Below are 22,746 nucleotides of genomic sequence, written 5' to 3'. Positions count from 1 at the left end.
CAGAAAATTGGATTTGGTCATGAAAGGAAAACGTTTTGCGTCCGTAGAGGCCATCCAAAGGGCTTGTACCGACATCCTGAAAGATATTCCGGTCAATGATCTGAAACACTCTTTCGGAAAAAGCTTTTAGATCGCGCAAACAGTGTGTCGAGGCCATATGAAACTATTTCGAATAAATAAACTCGAAGTTATTAGAACAAAGCTCCTGTTGTTTCTATTTTAGCTCAGTCTTGTTTATTTGGACTTCACCTTGTAAATACGTAAAAGTATATATAAAACAAATAACGATTTTAATGAGCCATTTGTTTTCTTATACCAAGATTGTTACTCTTACTGCAGCAGGTACTTGTGTTACGTCGGACTGCTTCTGATATACTTTTTACCCACACAGAGAGGTTTTGAATGATTTACATATTTGACCAAACGGTATATAGTTTACATTGATGATTGCTCTTTGGAAGGATGTGAGGCAATCTGGTACAAAAAAATCCAACTGCAACCATTTGCTGGTCAGGTTGGATCCAAAGAGACGCAAAGTTCACTAATGACACCTACCGAAAAACGCTCGAAACTATTCACTTCACCAAATAAAATAAAAGAAAATAAAATTAAATAAAATAATATGAAATAAAAGAAAATAAAATTAAATATATTAAAATAATATGAAATAAAATAAAACTAAATAAAATAAAATAAAATAAAATAAAATAAAATAAAATAAAATGAAATAAAATAAAATAAAATAAAATAAAATAAAATAAAATAAAATAAAATAAAATAAAATAAAATAAAATAAAATAAAATAAAATAAAATAAAATAAAATAAAATAAAATAAAATAAAGTAAAATAAAATAAAATAAAATAAAATAAAATAAAATAAAATAAAATAAAATAAAATAAAATAAAATAAAATAAAATAAAATAAAATAAAATAAAATAAAATAAAATAAAATAAAATAAAATAAAATAAAATAAAATAAAATAAAATAAAATAAAATAAAATAAAATAAAATAAAATAAAATAAAATAAAATAAAATAAAATAAAATAAAATAAAATAAAATAAAATAAAATAAAATAAAATAAAATAAAATAAAATAAAATAAAATAAAATAAAATAAAATAAAATAAAATAAAATAAAATAAAATAAAATAAAATAAAATAAAATAAAATAAAATAAAATAAAATAAAATAAAATAAAATAAAATAAAATAAAATAAAATAAAATAAAATGAAATAAAATTAAATTAAATTAAATTAAATTAAATTAAATAAAATAAAATAAAATAAAATAAAATATGATAAAATAAAGTAAACTTGGTGGACCTTTCACTAAGCTTTAAGTTAAGTAATTCTTACTCAGAACAGAGTTGGTTTATTTCACTTTCCGCTCTCATATACATATCTGTGTATGCATGTCGGCTACATGTCCATTTAGAACAAAAATAGTTCTAGAACCTCTTTCAAACAATTTTACGATTGCATGACTAACTGTGCATAACAAGTTTAGCATTAGGAGCTCATTAATTAACGTGACTGTGCGCATAGAACATCAACAAACCATGAAATTTAAATAAGAATTCTAAATTCTAAATGTCACAAGTGAAAAAGGCGGCAAATTGCATAACCAAATGCGCGAAGTGCAGAATTGTATGTGAAATATGCTAGAAAATGCATATACATATATACGTACATATTTATGTATTTCATTTAAATTTCGACTAATTGAAATTAGCATTTTCAAAACTAAATAAACTTTGTTTACCCAGTTGGTTTCACCGCAGCCATTGCACACACACAAACACAAATGGCATTAAAATATTTACCGACAATTTATCAAATGCGAAAGTGAAGCTTATATGCATACATATTTATGTACATATACATATGTACTCGTGTGTGTACTAATGGTTTTAAATGACTTAAAAAATACCATGGCAGAAACTAAAATCAACATTGATTCATGTCGCAATCGTCCTTGCCAGAGCACATCAGAACGCCGCACTAAACAAGGACATCCCCGGCTGTTGGCGAAGCACAGACAATGCTGTGCTACATAATTTCTAAATGATAGATGTAAGCTCGACATACAAACATACATACATAGAATATGAATCATGCATAATGTATAAAATATAAAAGTAGTAGTAGTAATGGGTGTTATATGAAAATATTTATTCATGAAATGGCTAACAATAAAAAGTAATAATTTTTCCACAATCGCGCAATACTTGTAGGTAGCCAAGAATGTATGAAGGTCTTACTAGCACTATTTTTGCTTAACTTTATTTGGTTGCAAATAATTTGAACAGTTGTAGATTTTTTCAGACTTTTTAAGCAGCATAAGTTTAAATTACACTTCTTCTTCTTCTTAATTGGCGCTATAACCGCTTACGCGATTTTGGCCGAGTTTAACAAAGCGCGCCAGTTGCTTCTTTCTCGTGCTAACCGGCGCCAGTTGGACACACCAAGAGAAGTCAAGTCCTTCTCCCCCTGATCTTTCCAACTCAAAGGAGGCCTTCCTCTTCCTCTGTTACCACCAGCTAGTACCGCATCGAATACTTTCAGAGCCGGAGCGTTTGTATCCATTCGGACAACATGACCCAGCCAACGTAGCCGGTGGATCTTTATACGCTGCGCTATGTCTATGTCGTCGTAAAGCTCATACAGCTCATCGTTCCATCGCCTGCGATATTCGCCGTTGCCAACGTGCAAAGGTCCAAAAATCTTGCGTTTAAATTACACTGCACTACAATTTTATGGCAAGTCCAACCAGCACGGACTTTTTAATACAAATATTCTGAAAGTATGTCTATCCAGTGAGGAGACTCGATTCTGTATGAGGTTTACATTTCAATCTCATGGTCTTTCGTGCGCCCAGTGAGAAGATACTAAATGCGTTTGTAAAAGCCATCCATCATTGCCTGAACAGAGCGCTCATAGACATTACCTGTACCTATATCAATTTTTCCCCAACCAACAGTCATTTACCTATTGTATTGATCGCTAGGTATTAAATTCATATTTCGAAATTCGGTTGAGTTTCTCAATATCCACCAGCTTTCCCATTCACAACTCCTTAAATATAAGTTATTTATGGCAAAGTCTAAAAGACATTTGAAGACATGGAGGTGCTGTCTGAGAAGGCCTCTAGAAAAATTTTCCGAAAAATAATTCTCTACGATATTTTAATCCTCTAACGACTTTCTAAATTAGCTTTTTTAGGACTTTTTGAAGTAATGGTCAAAATGATCTTTTTAGGTTGCAGCTAATGGATTAAAATGTTCTACAAAAATATTTGCTAAGAAATTTACAATATATGTTTTAACCTTTCATTGCACTCAGACGTATAAAGGATCTTGCAAAAGTTGTGCCTAGATGTTATTTAAATAAAAAATTAGATTATATTCAAAATTTGGACTCTTTGAGCTTTCACTATTTTTATTCAAATCACGACTCTTAACAATTATTTGGAATAAAAAATAGTTTAAAAAAACTAAAAAACACGCTTTTATTGCTAATCGAACTAAAAAGTAGAAAATAAATTATATGACAAAGGGACCTATAATGAAGTAATAGCAAATCGAACGATCAGTCATAGTCAACTACCTCAGAACAGAATTGTAACAAAAATTAAGATACAAATAGAGTAATTCAAATTAGAGTTAAAAGCGTGGGATGCTTGATATAGTAAATATTACAATCATTCTATTGGCAACTACCTATGTACAGAGGGTTATGAAAGTGAAGCAAAATGTATCCCACGCTTTTAACTCTAATTTGAATTACTCTATTTGTATCTTAATTTTTGTTATAATTCTGTTCTAAGGAAGTTGACTATGACTGATCGTTCGATTTGCTATTACTTCATTATAGGTCCCTTTGTCATTAAAATTTATTTTCTACTTTTTAGTTCGATTAGCAATAAAAGCGTGTTTTTTAGTTTTTTTAAACTATTTTTTATTTTCTTCTTTTTAGTTCGATTAGCACAAAAGCGTGTTTTTTAGTTTCTTTAAACTATTTTTTTTTTTATTATGAATGAAAAATATTGTTATCATTGCAGTCAGTGAATAAATGATTCGATACATTCGTGTTATATTTAATTCCTTTCTTATCGACTGTGAGTCTAAAGCTATGCAGTTATCGGCCGTGATAAAGAAATAATCGGGATGAAGAACTTATTTCGTGGAGGGAGCCTGAGAAACTGATTTACAAGAATAAATAAAGATTTTTCATTTTACAACCAAATTCACCTTACTTTTTGCCCACAGTAAAAAAAAGAAAATATTAATCCTGGCAATCCTAATAAGGATAATGGAAAACTTTTATGCAAAATTTCAAGTCGATCAGATTTTTAGAAGTCAGTGAAAATTAAGCTCAAAGATTCCGTTACATACATACATACATACATACATACAACCCGACCTAATAAAAGTGTGTTAAAAATGGCATCAGCCATAGCATTTGTCTGTCACCCACGTCTATAGGTAAACTCCACCAAACACTCGGTTCATGAATGCATGATTGCTGAGAACGCCGAGGTATCGATGTTGAAGGTTGTTTAGCAACACTTTACGCTACAACACCAATATTCTCAATAGAACGTACAGTTTTTGATCTGCCAGTAGTTTTTCTATTCTTCTTGTCTTCTATACACAATCAGTTTTTTGATATTTTTTCGCCAAACTTTGAATTGTCGACTAATTCGGAAGATTATTTCCACCAAAAAAACTTTGAAATTTGCTATATGTTGTTTTTAAAGATCGACCATAATAATATTAAGTTTCAAATATTTTAAAGCGTTGTTTTGTCGTGTAAAATTGTATATCTGCCTCCTGGACAAATGTCTACGGTGGCATAAAAAAGTTACCGTCTCGAAATTATTTACTATTGATATTGATATTGATATTGATATCAATTAGTCACTTTTGAATTACCCTTTATATAATAGCCGTTTTTACCACTTTATTGAAAACAGCTCAGGCAGGCACATGAAAACTTTATACGCCATAAAAAAATGCTTGCCAACTTTTGCAAATACGACTGTTTTATTACTGGATAGGTGTACTTTGAAAAAATATTAACAAATGCTATGCTGATTGCGGTTGTTGCATAGTGTTATTTAATGTTTATGTATTTTCTAGTACAATGAAGCCTTTCTTAACGGACACCTCAATTAGACGGGCATCGCCCTTGAGCGAACATTTTTTTGTTTACCACGTTTTAGGCATACATTTTGGAACAAGCAAACTCGCAGGTAAAAGCAGCCACATACTCGCAAAGGAATATAAGTAGGCCAATCAGTTTGACCTCATTCCTCCTGAAAACGCTTGAGAAAATCCTTGACGACCGCGTTAGAGAAAAAAGCGTCAAGCTCCATCTAGTACCACTAAGGGCCAATAGGTCTATGAGATGGCTTTCAGCCTGCCAGGTCAACCTAACCTAACCTAAGTAAACTCTCTTTTGACCGAATGTGTACAGTTATTTCTCATAAAATTTACGAAAAAAACCTCTATTGAGTAGACGCAACCTTTTATCAAACAAATCAAACAAAACCCTCTGTTGAGCGAACGCGAACCTCTCATAAGCGGATAAAATGTAAAAAATGCGGGCAGTTACTTACATAAATACTTACTAAATGAAAAAATGAAATTCAGGGTTTAGTTTGCGTCGTGATTTTATTAGCGCTTACGAGGTAAATAATTTGTCTGTCCGAGCATAGGTAGCAGGTAAGTTTTACTAATCATATTATAATAATAATTTTGCAAACATACATAATTTTTTCAGCCAAACAAAGACCGTCATATTTTTGGAAAAATAAACAAATATTTTATTTAACTTTGTAAATATCTTGACATTTTTTTAATTTTATTGAAAATTGGATTTCTTTTAAGTAGATATATAAGAGGTGTGGCCAAGCTCCTTGATAATCGGAACGATTTTTCACAAAGTATTCAAAAAAAGTATTAAAAATGCCTTTAACAGAAATTATATTTATTGCAAACATGTAAATAAAACTCCACATATTTTATTGAATTTAAATAATAAAAATTAAACACATTTATTTTACCTCTCCTAATAATTCATTAAAAATTGGTGACAGCACTTCGCAGTACTTCGTTGAGATGCTGGTTAGTTAATGCTGATCGGTGTTTGGATTTCACGAATTTTAAATCGAAGCCAGAGGAATTATGATGAAACATTTTATTTGGGTAGTAAGTTCGTAGCGATAGCACAAATATGAGAAGGAAACTCGGTGCATTTATCAATAGCCGCGAATAATCCTTCTAAGGGCCACAGGTTGGACCTCCACTGATATAAAACTTTATTTTTCTGGCTCCAGATACGATAAGTTGTTAAGAATTACCTTTTCTTTAATCAACAACCATTATTTGGTGATAGGAAACAAATATGTAGATTTGCGCACTCAGAGACTGATTTTACATAGAAATCGATTGGTTGCCTTCTAAGGTAAAAAGGTCAGCCCTTTTTATTTTTATTTATAAGGGTTTCTCGTTGAGCGTGATTTGATTTATCCATATTTCATGATCTGTTATTTTATGCATTCACCTAAACTGACTTTTTGGTGTGGCTTTTTGGCAGGTAAATTCTTCGATCCGTACTTCTTCCAAAATAAAGCTGGTGACCCCATATCTGTCCATGACCAAATTTGCAATATCTGGTTTTAACATAACGGAGCTATGCGCGTTGGAGTATTCTGCAAGGAGCTCCCCATCAAGCTCAAATTTAGGCTTCCGGGCCACGTTTTCCAAGCAGAAGTAGCCGCAATTAAGGAAGCTGTGGATTGGCTGCTCGCTTTTGAAATTACAGTAAAGGAAGTAAATATTTACTCCGATAGCCAAGCGGCAATTTGAGCCTTGGGCTCGCTATTTGTGCGTTCGAAATTAGTCGGGGAATGCCTGACTTCCCTCTCGATTGCATCGGAATACCTCGATATTAGGCTCATTTGGGTTCCCGGTCACAGCGGCATAGAGGAAAACTGCTGGGCCGATGAGTTGGCCAGAGAGAGAACCCTTGAGATGTCTTCATCGCATCCCTTAAGAACCTGTGGTCTGCTATTGGAGATGGGCCTCGCGTCAACTCATCGAGCGCTGGGCTAGTGCGCAAGCGTGCAAAGTCGCGAGATCTTTCTGGCCGCGCGTAAATCGGGGTTGCTCGAGAGAATTTCTAAGGCTAACAAAGCCACAGCTATCGAAATTGGTAGATATTCTTACTGGACACTGTCCGCTAGGTGTTCATGCCGCGAGTCTTGGGATTGCCTCAAGTCCGTTCTGCAGAAACTGTCTTGAGGACGAGGTGGAATCATCTCAACACCTTCTTCTCAGCTGCCCTGCTCTGGTCGGGCCAAGGTTTAAACATATGAGCCCTCACTTTTTCGCTACACCAGCGGATATTGCGGTCTTAAATATCACAAATTTATCAGCAGCTTGAAGTACAAACATAAATCGCCACTCGTTGGTCGTCTCCTCAAATCTTCTAATTCAAGCCCTAGACTCTGTCTGGTTCCTCCCTCTTTCTGTTCCCCTCCCCCTGTATGGTATCGCAACGGACGAATTTTTATTTTTCACCACGTGGACCCTCGCAAGGACAGCCATTTAAACTAACCTAACCTATGTGCCACACACTTCATAAAGTAATGAATTTAATGCGTGAAAGGTGTGGCAATTTGAATATTTCAAGAACTTATGGCATTGAATGTCCTCTAAGAAGTTGTAATTTAACACCATGGTACCACTTCTCCTGAGACTATTTGAAGTCACTGAAGTCGTCAGCGTAAATAAACCCCACTCTTTTCATACTTAATGACTTACGACCCGACTGAGTAAAAATAGTGCTCGAAAATTATGTTCATCGAATTTGTTCTCAGAATACATAGAAGCCATGGAGGCCGTGACAGAGGTATTTCACTTAAAAAAAACTCTATGCCAAAATATTCAGCATTGATTAAATTATTACATTTCATTATATTGTTTTCAGTATACTTCTTATTATACTCAAGTATACCAATTAACAAATTTTCAAAAAAATGTACGGAGTCGTCACACTGGAATCGCTTCACTTCACTTCGAATCACTTCACATGGAATGGCTCATTACAAGAAATATAAAAAAATACATTAAAATAATTAAATAATAAAAAACAAATCAGAATGTTAAAAAAGTCAGCATGGAAGAAAAATTTATTCATAGCTAAATTTGTACTCACCCTTGCTAACCGATTGGCACCGGCATGTCCACCTCTCGCATCTGTATACTCTGAGCCGATAATGAACTCGTGCGACTTGTATGCCAATTCGGGACATTTTTTCCGCCTAGGCAATGGTGGCTCATTCGTTGGACCTGTTAATGAAGCTTAAGATAGTTTTGAATAGTAACTGCGATTAAGCGGGTAAGCACAAATTTTATAAATGTTCTACTATATAATAATTATCTAATTTTAATAAATATTTATTTATTTTGTAAACATCTACCATAATTCTATATTTAGCCATCAGCGTATGCGCATTTCCTTATAAATATTTGAAATTTTTTTCATAGAATGTCAACTTACCGATAAATTGACTTGGATTGGGCGCTGGTGCACGACGCACCACTTCAGGACGCGAATTGCCAGTGAACTCATGCCAACGATAAGTGCTCCGATACTCCGAATGGAGCTGCTGAAAGTAAATAGATTGAAATTCTTAAAGCGGAATTTAACTACATAGATTTTGTGAAGAATATATTGGAAAAAGGATGAACATACTATAATAAGGCAAACACCGAAAACCTTGAGATATATTCGGAAGAAACTTCCTCAGTGATTTGTAATAGGAGCATTGCAGTTTTCAGATAAAAAAAGGATAAAAAAGATAAAAACGGAAAAAGAAACTCCGTGTCTTGACGATTCTATAGGGGAAAATTTTGGTTCAAACGAAACTTTTTCATTACTGAAATATAGATTGCCCACAAACTTAAACTTAAGTGAATACAATTTAAATAAAGTTATTATTTTACTAAGCTTCTCAAATTTTTGTTGTTCTTGTCTTGGGATATTTATCTCTGCATTTTAGGTCAAGTTTTAGGTCAGCTTTAGGTCAAGACCTTTGGTATACCATACTTAGATTCACTGAGTATAGAAAATTGAATTTCCAGAACTAGTCCCGAGGTTTCGGGATTGCAATAAAAATTTCCCGAAATGCAAATATAATATTGAACTCCTTAATCCACAGCATACATATTATGAATAAACCTTTATTTTAAAAACTATTCTCCATTCGCATCAAAAACAGATGAAGAGCAAGATCCCAATTTAGTCGCATCTGGTGATATTCGGTAGCCGAAGCTATTAAACACAATGCTGGATGAAGTCAATTTGTAAATCAAGACTAAATAAAATCAAAAAGCAGTACTCAGATAAAATATAAAATTTGTAAACGTTGGGTCGAATTATTTTTAACGTCAAAGCTTGCCATTTGGATAAAACGGTGTATGAAATACCAAAGATTCTTTTATGTGAGGGACAAAATATGTACAACATTTTTAAGTATATGGGATACTGCATGGATACCTCTCTTGGAACATATTAACTCTCCACTTCGTTCACATTTGAGCTGGTCCAGTCCTTTTCAATGATGCATTTCACTGGAATAACATTCAAAATTATATCACCTTTGACAACTAGCGATCCTATGCAACTAGTAGTGTTGCCGATCTGGTAGATGTACCCTGAATAGACAGTAGATACGGCTCGTCCGTTTGCGCAAATTTAGTCTATTCCGCTTCTACGATATTTCCCGAAGCGAATTTTATTCATTTTTATTTTTATTTATTTATGAAAAACGCTTCTTTCTTAAAGGCTGATTAGCTGTCAAAAAATACGTATGGGTTAATGCGTGGCATTTCAACCACTAATTTAGCTGCTTTAGGATAGGTTATGGCTAACGAACTGCTCTTTTATCACCATTGCCGATAAAAGAGCCTTTTAATAAAGGAAAATTCTGCAGTAAAATAAAAGTCAGTAAGATTGTTGAAGGTCGTCCTATGCTAGCGAACTAAAAGCTTTGGGTGAATAAATTATAACTGGTAGCTATTAAATCGAAGTTCTTTCTTTCACCAGTCACTTTTTAGCTAAAGATATCTTCAGAAATATTGACAACCTGCTGAGTCTTCAAGTGAAAACTGAGATTTGACTTTTGTAAAAATGGCAAGACATATTCATATACATATGCAAGGTGACACAAAATTAATCACCAATTTTGATTTTGAATAACTTTTTTATTAAATTTAGAAAAATTATTTTGAGTGCGAAAATCTTTACTCTGACCTTTATGCCTTACTTTGCTTATCTGTTTGTTTGCTGCAGCTATCTAGGTTAGGTTAAGTTAGGTTGGAATTGTTGCGCATAGAAAAGGCACACTTGGACGAAAATCAAAAATTCATTCTTTGCGATACCATTGTGAAGGAGATAAGAACGCTGGGAAGAAAGATTTTTATTATCAATCCCTGCTATATCAGCAGAGAGCCAAGATTCTTAAATCTTAGCGAAAGTAGGGCAGTGAAAGAGAAATTGCTGAGATGACTCCACCTCATCCTCCAAGCAATTGACGCAAAAAGTAATGCCGAGTCCCACAACATGTACACCTCGTGGCCAATGTCATGTAAGGATACCTACGAAATTCGAGAGCTGAGATTTTTTTGTTCAAATGCCTCCGATTTCACGATCTTATAACTTAATGTAGTTTCCCAGCGCTCGCTGAGTTGAGGCGAAGCCCACTTTTCCAGAAGCAGACCGCAGGTAGTCAACGGTATCTCAATCCTCTCGTTTCGCCGGGTATCTATCTCACGGATCCCCTGTCTAGCCAGATTAACTGCGTCACAGCTTCGTGCGATGTCGCTATGACCAGGTACGCAGATGAGATTTATATCGAAGAATTCGGATGCAATCAAAAGTGAAGTCAGGTATTCCCCAGCCAATTTCGAGTGAACCATCATGGAGCCCAGGGCCTGGATTGCCACTTGGCTGTTGGAGTAGAAATTAACCTCCGTGGCAGTGATTTCACAAGTGAGCAACCAACCAGCTGCTTCTTTAATTGTCGGTATCTCTGCTTGGAACACACTGCAGTGGTCCGGCAACCTTAACTTGAGTCTAATGGGGAGCTCCCTGCAGAATACTCCTCCACCAACGCTTCCATCCAATTTGTAGCAATCTCTGAACAGGTTCAGCAGGACCCGCCTCCAAATACTGTACCCCATCCACTCTTCCTTTGAAGGAATGTATGTGGAGGATGTTCCGCTCAGACTAAGCAGCGGGGCGCATTGATCAGCCGTCAAAAGTATGAACCCAAAGTTCTCAAAGATACTTGAGAGTCAGTAATTGAGGTCAAGCCTGAGCCTTTCAGTTTGATTGCGCCACATGTAACCGCACTCCACTGATTCCAATTACGCAGATCTTTCAATTCTTTCGATCTTCACCGCTGCCATCTTTTCCAGTGAGTTCCATCAGACAACGACTCTATACAATAGAATTAGATTTATAATGGTATTATATAGCCAAAATAAAACTTTAGGTGAGAGTCCCATCTTTTTCCAATAGCGCCTTTGCGTCCATGCAAAGCTGTTGTTGCCTTCCTTATCCTCTTTTTAATGCAACGCTTCCACGTTAGCTTACCGTCAAGGTACTAGGTACTTCACCTTGCCAGAAAGAAACAACGGAGCACCCCCTATTGAGCTGTGGGTATTTTGTACTTCCTCGTGAACAGGACGAGACCCGTCGTGAGAAGGTAGCTGTCTAGTTCACGAGCGGCAAACATGATTGACGTGCGTTAGCATTTGCCAGAATTCTAAATCTTCCGATAGGATGATTAATTTTGCGCATCTTGTGTGTTCTCAAGATTTCGCAATCGTTAAATTAGTTTCTAGAAAAAAACAAAACAGTTCCTTTAATAAAATTCAATGCAAAAATATTTTGTAACTTCGTCAGTTATTTTTTATTATTCTTTTTTAAACTCGGCCAGAATGCCTAATTATCGCCAAAAATATTGTGTTGATCAATTTGTTGATAAAGAAGTGTAATTTTTCTTCGTTTTCACTTCAAAATAGGTAAGTGCAAAGCGAAATAACTTATTTTAATGAACAATTTTTGTCTGGTTGATTTCAGTTGACTGCATTAAGCGGTACAGTCCACGGCGCAAATTAAAGAGACCACGTGTAATCAGCTGTACCGGCGCCATTTTTGTTTTTTTTTTTAATTGTTTGTATATTAACTTAAGCATAAATATTAATATGTAATTTATTTTAAGATAATAAATGCTCTCATTTTTTCGCAAAAATTGATTGAAAAACTCGTTGTCTGGAGGAGCTGCCTCCCTTAAGTGAACACTTAGAAATACCAAATGAGGCCAAGTTCTCCTTAGGTATTTCCAGCACTAAAAGGCCTTCAATTTACTCAGCTATCTCTCTGCTGTAATGCAAACAACTCCCTGTACTAGCAGATTTTATTTATTTATTTTTTATTTTTTGCTTTATTTATTAATTAAGTAATTTATTTATTTTTTAGTGCCTTATTTATGTATTTATTATTCTATTTATATATTTACTTATTTTTTATTTATTGCTTTATTTATCTATTTATAGATTTAAAAGCTAAATTCTCTTAGGTCCAATTGGAGCCAAAAAATAATTCTTATTAAAAAACATTAAAAAAATCGTTGACTGTGAAGGGAATTTGAAATTGCAGAATACAAGTATTCTATATGTAAGTAAGTAAGTGCATTAATTTATCTACAAAAGATATATATATATTTTTTTTGCCCATATATTTCCGAATGAAACAGGGGATCGCTTCATATAAGTATGTGAAAATTCCAATAGAAAGTACCCGTGAGGCTGCCAAACAGCACCGATGTAAAAACTTGTCTTGCTTTGGCGACTTTCCAGCTTTTTTTTTTAGTATTTTCGTATTGTCAATGCATTTTAGGCCACAAACAACACAGACGTCAACGCTTAATGGTTTGTCATTGCGGTTGACTGAGAGAACATAAGTGGACACAAGGCCTTCCAGCAGTGGATATACACTAACACATACGCATAAATAAAAAATATAACTGCCAATGTATAACAGCAGTAATCCTTGTATCTGCTGTTGGCTGATGATTAATGCATTTGCAATTCCCACATGACAGCTTGTAACCGAAATTGAATTTATACAAATCACAAAGCTTACACACAACAACTAAACAAACACACAAAAAACAAGTATAAAAGTTTCGAAAGAAAAACTAACACTACAGATAACAGACAACCAATGACAAGCAGTTTTTGGTGAAATCGCTTACTAGTTATGTGAGTATTATGTATGGGTGGTACTTATTTAGATGAACTTAAGGCAGTGAAGGCAATTTATTTTGTGTTTTTTTTTTTTAATGGACGAGCTACTCGTTACTCTCAATCAGGCAGAATAAACTTACTTGTCTATATTCTGTGCCCCATTCAGAATCTCATTTTTGGGGATAACGACAAATAATCGCCGATGCTATGTTGTAGTCTTTTCAGACTATTTGCCTCTTCTGTTTCAAATACCCATATTCCATTCCTTCATGCCGTTGATCATAAGCTCTAGCACCTTGGTTGGTAGTGCACTGGTGAAAAGTAATCTCAAGTCTGTTTCCCCCTTTACTAAAATATGGACACCTAAAATAGATATGCCAGCATCCCCTGTTGTATCAAAGACATATTTTATACCAGCTATGGCTGACAAGAAATTGAGAGAAATGGAACGTCTAGCTCTCCATATTGTCCATTAATCCACGGTTTTAATTCAGGCATTCAACTATCGATCTAATCAGCTATCTCGTTAACTTCGACCTTCCACTACATTGTTCTCCCTAACTATTTCCCTCTGAACAGCATTCCACATAAGCCTGTTTAAAATTCTATACAAATGGTCAATTTCATGGCATGCGGAACAGATATGCACTTAGTCCCGTCATAAGTTCTGTTACAAGTAAAGCCCGTTATAAATATGAAATAATAATATTTTGTTTAATAAAGCTAGTTTTATTTCATCATGCAAATACTAACACAAAAATATTTAATTTTCAATCGAAATGATCACCACTTGCTTTTACACAGGCTTTACAGCCTTCAAACGATTAATCAATTCAGTTTTTGCAGTTTCAGTTTCCATGGATATTGACGTCGCACCTCGGACCAAAGATTCTTTGAGACTCTCCAAATTTCTCTTAGGTCTTGAAAAGGTCATGTTCTTCAATTCTGACCCCAAATAGATTCTGATCTCGACCTCTAGACTGCTAATCTTCTGGGGCTATGAATCCAAGTATTTTAGCCAGAGCTGTGTGGTTTTTGCATTATGGGCTGGAGCGAAATCTTGCTGGAAGATCCAATGCTCTCCATTGAAAAAAGTACTGCTCATCTGCTTCACCACGCCTTCCAAGACATCCTCCTGCTACGCTTTTGCACCGGTTTTAACTCCTTTTTCGCTGAAATAAAGAGTTGTAACGCCTTTACAAGACACTTCCCATTAAACCAGTACGGAGGATGGACGCTGAGCCCATGGAACAACATTTTTGCGTCTTCAGAAGTTTTAGCATAGACAATAGTGAACATTTTCTCATCTGTGAAAAGAATATTTTCATGGCCGTTGAACGCGTGCCACCAAAGAAGCTGCTTGCATCTGTCGAGTATAATTTTCTTCAAGCGCGTTGTACGAAAGATGACCAGTTGAGCGACGGAAGGCATTCATGTAGAAATCATCTCTAATTAGTTCTGACATGGGTCTGGTCGATGCATTTATTTCACTGGACACGATATTCTGCTTTCTAAAGGGATTTTTGCGAATTCTTTCTCGAACGACTTTCATGGCTGCACTGGTTCGAACCACGCGCGGACAACCACTTCTTTTTCTTGTTCAGACGTTTGGAAAAAAACTGATCGTGAGGTAAACAAACTTTCTCGAAATATTAATTTTTTCAACCATTCGTAAATATTACTGGCACTTTTACCACCCTCAAGTAATGCAATCGCTGCAAAGCGATTTTCCTTAGTTCCCCACTCCATTGTTAACCAGCGAAATTTGCCACGAAACACAAGTAGAATTTATAAGTATGTCAATGCATACGAAAAAAAAGTAATAGTAACGGAACTTTTTCTGCGAATTTGTCTTCGCCATATGCATTGTGAAATTTACCACAGAATTTATGGCAGGACTAAGTATATTAAAAAAAAAATTGAACCAAGCACTCCTTGGATTTTTGAGCAAAAGAAAAGGCGTTGTCACTATTAAGATTTCGTATAAGTTGAGAATATAGCTGCCAAAACGCTAAGATGTCAGTTCATTGCATGTGAAAAAACCTCATGCCATTGAAGTCTACAATAAAGGGTCTCCATTTACATGTCGGGACAACGATTTTTTTATTTTCTCTCAAGCTACTTTTTATTTCAACCGTACTAACTTCTGCAAAAATCCATGGATTTTATTGTTTTTTAATGCATACCTCACAATGGCAAGATTGACGATTTACATGATTTTTTCTTAATTAAAACCTTATTTTTTTAATTTTTTCTTATTTGTTTTTAATCTTATTTAATGGAAAATCTATAATATAAAAACGAATCGCAAAATGTGTTGGTAAGCGCATAACTCAACAACGCATGGACCAATCTTAACAATTCTTTTTTTAAAATGTTTCTGGAAGTCCAAGGATAGTTTGTACGGCGAGAAAAATTCGAATAATTTCCAGAAAAAGCCTAAACCGGCCCTTTTCTTTTTCCCCATACAAATATTGCGCGTTCGTGTGTGTGTGCGTGTTCGCGTTGGAGGATTTAAGGCGTTCACACAAAAGTGATAATATCGTGAACCCGACCAAATTGAAAAGTCAAAAAATGTAAGAGCTATAGATTTGATTGGCCTCGCAATATCCTTTCTTTTGTTTTAGTTTCAGAACGAGTTAAGGAATGATTTTATTCACAAATTTTAGGAATAATCATGCAGGGCTGAACAAATCCAAATATATTTTAAGAATAACAAAAGACAAACATATTTTACAAGATCTACGGAGCAATCATAACCCATTTGGTGGTGGAATGATTTTATTAGCAGGAAAATTTTCATCAAGCATTGCCAGTGATTCCACGATCAACGCCAGCTGATGAACTCAATGCATGTTTAAAGACCTCCAATTTGTGGAAACATGTCAAGGTATTACGCTTAAACAAGAATATGCGTGTCGAGTTGCAAAATGACCAATATGGAGACATATTCTCTAAACAACTTATTGTCATTGGTAATGGGGAATTTCCTATAGACACCTTGACTGGTTGCATTAACTTTCCTCAAAGTTTTTGTTAGTTAACTCTATCAAAAGATGAACTTATTCAAAAGGTGTTTCCAGATGGTGCTCAAAATTACAGAAACCATGATTGGTTGGCTGCAAAATACATAGATGTAAATGAATTAAATTTCAAAATTTAAGAACAAATTTCAGGCGAATTGAGGATACTCGTAGATATATAAATCATTTGATTCGGCTACAAATCAAGATGATGCCGTCAACTATTCGCCTGAATTTTTAAACTCGCTGGATTTACCAGGACTTCCACCTCACAATCTTCAATTAAAGGTTGGATCGGTAATTATAATGTTGAGAAATATCAACCAACCGCGTCTTTGCAACGGCACACAATTAGCGATAAAAAATTATTGAACAACGTGATAGAAGTAATTATACTGAAAGGAAAGTATAAAGGAGAAGACGTTTTGATACCACGCATCAGAATGATTCCGACTGATGTACCATTTGAATTTAAACGACTACAGTTTCCAGCGCGGCTTGCTTTGGCTATGACCATAAATAAGTTCCAGGGGCAATCATTAGGTGATTGTGGTATTAATCTACTAGAAAACCCATGTTTCTCACATGGTCAATTGTATGTATGTTGCCAGTTCTCGTGTTGGAAAGCCATCAGATTTGTTTGCATATTCACCAGGTAATCAAACAAAAAACATTGTATATCATAAAGCACTACAATAAAAGCAAAACAGATTTTTGTTAATATGATAATTATGATTCACTTGATTTACAATAAAGCGATTACTGAAAATACTTATTACGTTTTATTTCATTATTCTTTATTATATCGGTTATTAACCCTATGTTAATAATATTAATAAATAATTAATTATCTCTGTTTTGTCATTGAAGCACCTACTTTATAAATATTTCTCACTTTTAGGTTCCCACTATCACTATAGATTATTTTTCAATCAGGTTTGAACCTTAAGTTTCCCTCTTAGTTTGAAGTCCTTTGGCAGACATCTCAGTCGGGGTTTTTAGTGGGTCCCAAAAGGGTGGCCAAAGTTCGTTGAAACGAAGATACGTAGGTCACCCGAGCGCACCCTTTTCTTTAATTCTCCTGAACAGAACCATCACCATGATGATAGGGCGGTGTTTGAGGGTCAGCAGAGTAAAAACGGCTTAAGGTGGAAATATAAACTGTCACATTCAAAATCTATTTGACAGAACGAAGTCTGTCGGGTCCGCTAGTAATAAATAAAAATAAAGTTCATACTACAATAAAACCATATAATGAAAGTTTTCAGACTTTGTAAAGTTATTTAAAAAAATCATCAAGTTTTCATTCAAATTGCAATCTTTTTAATCTGAATTTCTAGCAAAGTTCAAGGTGTTCAGTTTTACAGCCCATTAAACAAAATGCAAGTTTAAAGTAGCTTAAAAATCGCGTTGATTTTCGATGCTTTTTTTGCTGAGGTATTGAGCATTTGGTTCCAAGTAACTAAAAAAGTTTTTTGCATTCATTATATGGACTTTTAAATTTAAAAATAATTGTCTACCTATCCTGTCTCCCTGAATTATCAGACACTTTTTAAGCTACCGAAAATGTTTGCCCAATTTGAGGTTCAATACTTCGCACATTCCTAAGGTCTGGCATTAAAATTAGACAGAGCACGGCATTTTCTATGGCGTTCCTCGCTTATACGAAATATATAGCAGATCCACGCTTCCAAAAACCCAAATGAGAATATGCGACTCATATAATGTTACAGCTCTTTCTTCCGGCCCGCTTTTGCATATGTTATTCAGTAAACATATAAACTTTTCGGATGCAGACATCAGTGGTACCAAATGATAATAGTACCAAACAGCAGCCGAGGTACCAGTTTTACTTTTAGTTCAATTTATGTCACGAAAGACGTCATGGTCGTCTAAATTCCCTACTGCAGGTATAATTTCTTCTGCCGCAAAGGATACGTGAAAATCTCACGTTACGTTCCTTTGGAAAAACTTTAAAGGAAATGTTGGCCTTTTGGTAGCATATTGTTTTTGTTTTTTTTAATTTCTTTGCAACAATTTTGCATGCAGAACCCGACCAGATGTATTCTGCAATGGCACAATTTTCTAGATAGCGTTTTTCGCTTTTCTTAATGGCTTTTTAAGCGGATGAAGATTTTACTGGTTTAAGGGATTTAAGTAAACCACTCTGCTAAAGAAAATTCACACAGGGGGCGAGGAGAAGGGTAAAGAACATATGCTGTACATCCAGTAAAAGCGAGGGAGAAGATGGCGGGCGAAAATTACATACGCCAGCAGCTGTTTGCAATCAAAAGCCAAAAGTTATTTAAACACCATCCATTCATGTTCTTTCGGGAGATCTTTTGCGGTAATTCACATTTGAATTTGCCTTGCAAAAAATATTGTGACTCCCCATGGTGGTTTCCCAACATTACCAGCTCTGTAAAGCTAAGTAGAAAATCGCACTAAAAACAATAAAAACAATGCGGCCAGCAAAAATCCGCTTATCGACTAACACTGCTTTACGACAAGCACCAGTGGACGAATTGTCGTCCACTTACATTAATTCTTACCGACACAAGTAAGTAAATATCACAGTACATTTATAGGTAACCCCACCACGCCTCTCCCTTCGTCCACCCAAGCAATCACGTTGAGCCAACTAACGAATGATCTAAACCCCGGCCAAGTGCCAAACAGCTGACTGCATTGCGTCGAACACTGGCCATTGGCTGCCAACACCAGCAGCGATGCACCAGAGCCGCAAAGGGGCGGATCAAACAATTAGCTAAGTTTATGGCTACCATGACAGCAAAGGCAACACTGGCAGCAACAAAATACCAGCAAGCAAATGGCCAAGTGCAGCGATGGTGGCAATTTTGTATTGATTTTATAGAGTTAAGTGGGTTAAGCCGTACAGCAATAAATAAATAACTGCGAAAAAAACCGTTTGTAAATAAGAAAAAGTGGCAAACAATAAAGGCAACAACGAGGTGGAAATTCAAAATGGCAGAGCAATAGTGAGTTGGCAATGCAATTCAATTCAAATGTGATTGTGGCAAAGGGCATCCAGGTAGGGTAGAGCGAACGGCATAAGCTATGACTGAAGGTGCAGAAAATAATTTTAGTATCTACAGTTGTGTGCGATTAAATGTAGACAGACCTAACCAACGTTTTCGAACCAACAGCTTTTGCAAACCCTCTACATATGTATGGCCTTAATTTCAGCGTACAGTCAGAAAAAATTGTAGCATTAAGGAAGAGTAAAATTCGGTCCAGATTGAGCTGTATATACCCGCGCGCATTTTAGCAAATTTATTTGGGCTGATCGTTAATTTTTGGAATTAAACAATCCTATTTACGCTGAGAGTTATAGCTTGTAACACAAGACTGACGGACGACGGCAATTTAGTCTTGAGGTATAAAAAGTGAATTCGTTTTTGTTGAGTGAAATTATCGTTATACTACTGTGGGCAAAAAGTAAGGTGAATTTATTTGTTCGCGGGATTAAAATTTTGCTCTAGTTATTTTTTTCATGAGTTGGCAGCACTGTTAATAACATCTGAGCCAACTTTCATGTGAATGTCATTATCAGTAATATATTTACGCTTGTGTTTACCAAACGCCCTAGAGTGCATTTTTCGATTTTTACAATGTCTGATTTGATTGAGCAGAGAAGTGCCATCAAATTTTGTTTGCGAAATGAGATTTCGGCTGCGGAAGAGTTTAGCATGTTGCAGAAGGCATATGGTGATTCGAGAATGTCGCAGAAAAATGTTTATAAGTGGTACAAAGACTTCAAAGAGGGTCGAGAACGTGTTGATGACTTGGAGCGCTCCGGACGACCATCGACGTCAACAGATGACCAACACGTCAATAAAGTGAAGGAGTTAGTGCTCAAAAATGGTCGGTTGACTATTAAAGACCTTACTGATATGATCGGAATATCAGAAGGATCTGTGAAAACCATTTTAAAAGACCATTTGGGCCTACGAAAAGTCAAATCTCGTTTGGTACCGAAAACTCTCAATTTCTTGAAAAAAAGTCGTCGCGTTGATGTGTTTGAAACAATGCTTTCAGACTATCACGACAAGCTCAAATGTATGATTACGGGAGATGAGACTTGGATTTATGCTTACGACCCTGAAACAACCGACCACTCAAGCGAATATCGTGCTAAAGGCGAGGCCAGACCGAAAAGAGCACGTTAAAGTCGTTCCAAAATAAAGGTCATGATGACAGTTTTTTTCGATTTTCGTGGTGTGGTGCACTATGAATTCCTTCCACCTGGCCAAAATGTTAATAAGGAATATTATTCGAGCGTTATGCGTCGTTTACGTGAAGCAATTCGTCTAAAAATACCAGAATTATGGGCCAACAACTCTTGGTTTTTGCATCACGATAATGCACCGTCGCACACTGCACTCGTTCTTCGTGACCATTTCGCCAAAAATTCCACGCATATCGTTCCGCAATCACCGTATTCGCCTGATTTGGCTCCGTGTGACTTCTGGCTATTCCTAAAACTCAATAGACCACTCCGGGAAACGCGTTTCGAGTCGATTGAAGAGATAAAAGCTGAATCGAAGAAGGTGCTGATGGCTATACCGGAAATGGACTATTTGGCATGTTTCGAGGATTGGAAAAATCGTTGGCATAAGTGTATTTCATCGAGAGGGGATTATTTTGAAGGGGATGAAATTGATTTACAAGAATAAATAAAGATTTTTCATTTTACAACCAAATTCACCTTACTTTTTGCCCACAATAGTATGCGAAATTGGCTGGTAACCGGGGTCTCCCAATTTTATTGTAATATAATACCAACCTATCTTGGGCAAAGCGTAATATGAGTGCCATCGTTCACATGGACGAACGGACAATCGAAGCTGAATCGATGCCTCTCAGCGTTCTGAGCATTTTAATGTATAGTATGTATAACCATAAACTGTTCGCCATGAGCACGTCTACAGGCAGTCACATGAGAATTAAAGTTTTCAAGGACTCGCTCACACATTATCGCATTGAGTTCAGCAATATTGATCCGAATGCAGCGTTTCAGCTCTGGCATCGTTACTGGTTTAGTCACATACACTTTACTTTTCAAAAAACCAAAAACCATAAAAAGTAGTCTAGTGGAATCAGTTCGTATGATCTAAGTGGCCAATTTATGTTGAGCATTACCTGAAATTAATCCACCGTGAAACTTAGATCGTAATAATGCAATGTATTCCCTTGTTTTATGACTTGTGGTTCCATTCTGAGGAAAATGAAGATCGTCTATATATATTCGTTCCAGTTCAAGCCACAAACAACTTAATGAATAGTGACGGCTCCTTCATTTTCGTCTTCGAAGAAACACGAGTCAATTATTCCACCAGCCCAACCAGTTCCTTTTAGTTGGTGTAATGATTTTTCTGATTACGGCCGCCATAGACGAATGGGTTGTCGCGTGACTATCATTCGGAAATCGGAGAGAACGTAGGTTCCAATCACGGTGAAACACCAAAATGGAAAAAATGTTTTTTTTTCTAATAGCGGTCGCCCCTCGGCAGGCAATGGCAAACCTCCGAGTGTATTGCTGTAATGAAAATAGGAGAAGGAGCTCGGCCAAGCCCCCCAAAGAAACGAGTGTACGCACCAGTTCTATATATAAAGGGTTTTCCAATAACAGGTGTTATTTTGAATAGCCCGCTATTTCGGTAGATGTCTCTTTTGAAGCTGTAACTTTTTTAAATTTGACAAGTATAAACTACGCCATTAATAAAAATTGAACGATACACGCTTAAACAACGCATTGAAATTATTAAAAATCACTATAAAAATGGCGAAAATGTAACAGAGACGGTTCGTAAAACTCGAACATTTTTGGGTCACCGTTAAGCACCTTGTCGGATCGCAATACAGAAATTGGTGAAAAAATTCGAGCTGTTGGGATAAGTTCGTGGTGTGAAGAATAAAACCCGTGCACGTCGCTCAAGAACAGCCGAAAATATTGCTGTTGTAGCCGAAAGTGTTGAAGAAAACCAGGTTTGTCCATTCCTCGTCGTTCTTTAGAATTGGGAATTCCACAAACGTCATTACACAGTATTTTGCATAAAGATTTGGGTCTTAAGGTTTATAAAGTCCAGTTAACACAAGAACTCAAGCCGGCTGATCATCAACAACGTCGTGTCTTTGCTGATTGGGTTGTTGAAATGCATGAAAATGATCCGGAATTCCATCGAAAAATCATCTTGAGTGATGAAACCAATTCCACCTCGGTGGCTTCGTTAACAAGCAAAATTGTCGGATCTGGGGCTCAGAAAATCCAAGAGTTATTGTTGAAAAGCGTCTCTATCCTCAACGTGTGACTGTTTGGTTCGGTTTATGGTACGGCGGAGTCGTTGGACCTTACTTTTTTGAAAATGAAGCT

The 22,746-nt window shown here is 35.7% G+C and overlaps 1 protein-coding gene across 1 annotated transcript in view; it reads right to left on the bottom strand.

Annotated features, from left to right (window-relative positions):
- The window catches only part of LOC129252400 (proteoglycan 4), a 156,712-nt gene that overhangs the window by 80,687 nt on the left and 53,279 nt on the right, over window positions 1-22,746 (bottom strand). The window contains exons 2-3 of the mRNA XM_054890928.1: window positions 8,573-8,681; window positions 8,228-8,361 (exon numbers count right to left, since the gene is read on the bottom strand). Of these exons, the coding sequence (XP_054746903.1) occupies window positions 8,228-8,361; window positions 8,573-8,681 (243 nt within the window). The remainder of the gene's footprint in view (window positions 1-8,227; window positions 8,362-8,572; window positions 8,682-22,746) is intronic.

Source organism: Anastrepha obliqua, chromosome 1 (assembly GCF_027943255.1).
Source record: "Anastrepha obliqua isolate idAnaObli1 chromosome 1, idAnaObli1_1.0, whole genome shotgun sequence".
In the NCBI taxonomy this organism is placed as follows: domain Eukaryota; kingdom Metazoa; phylum Arthropoda; class Insecta; order Diptera; family Tephritidae; genus Anastrepha; species Anastrepha obliqua.
Note: the sequence above shows the minus strand (reverse complement) of the source record. Positions and strands in the feature narration are given on the sequence as shown.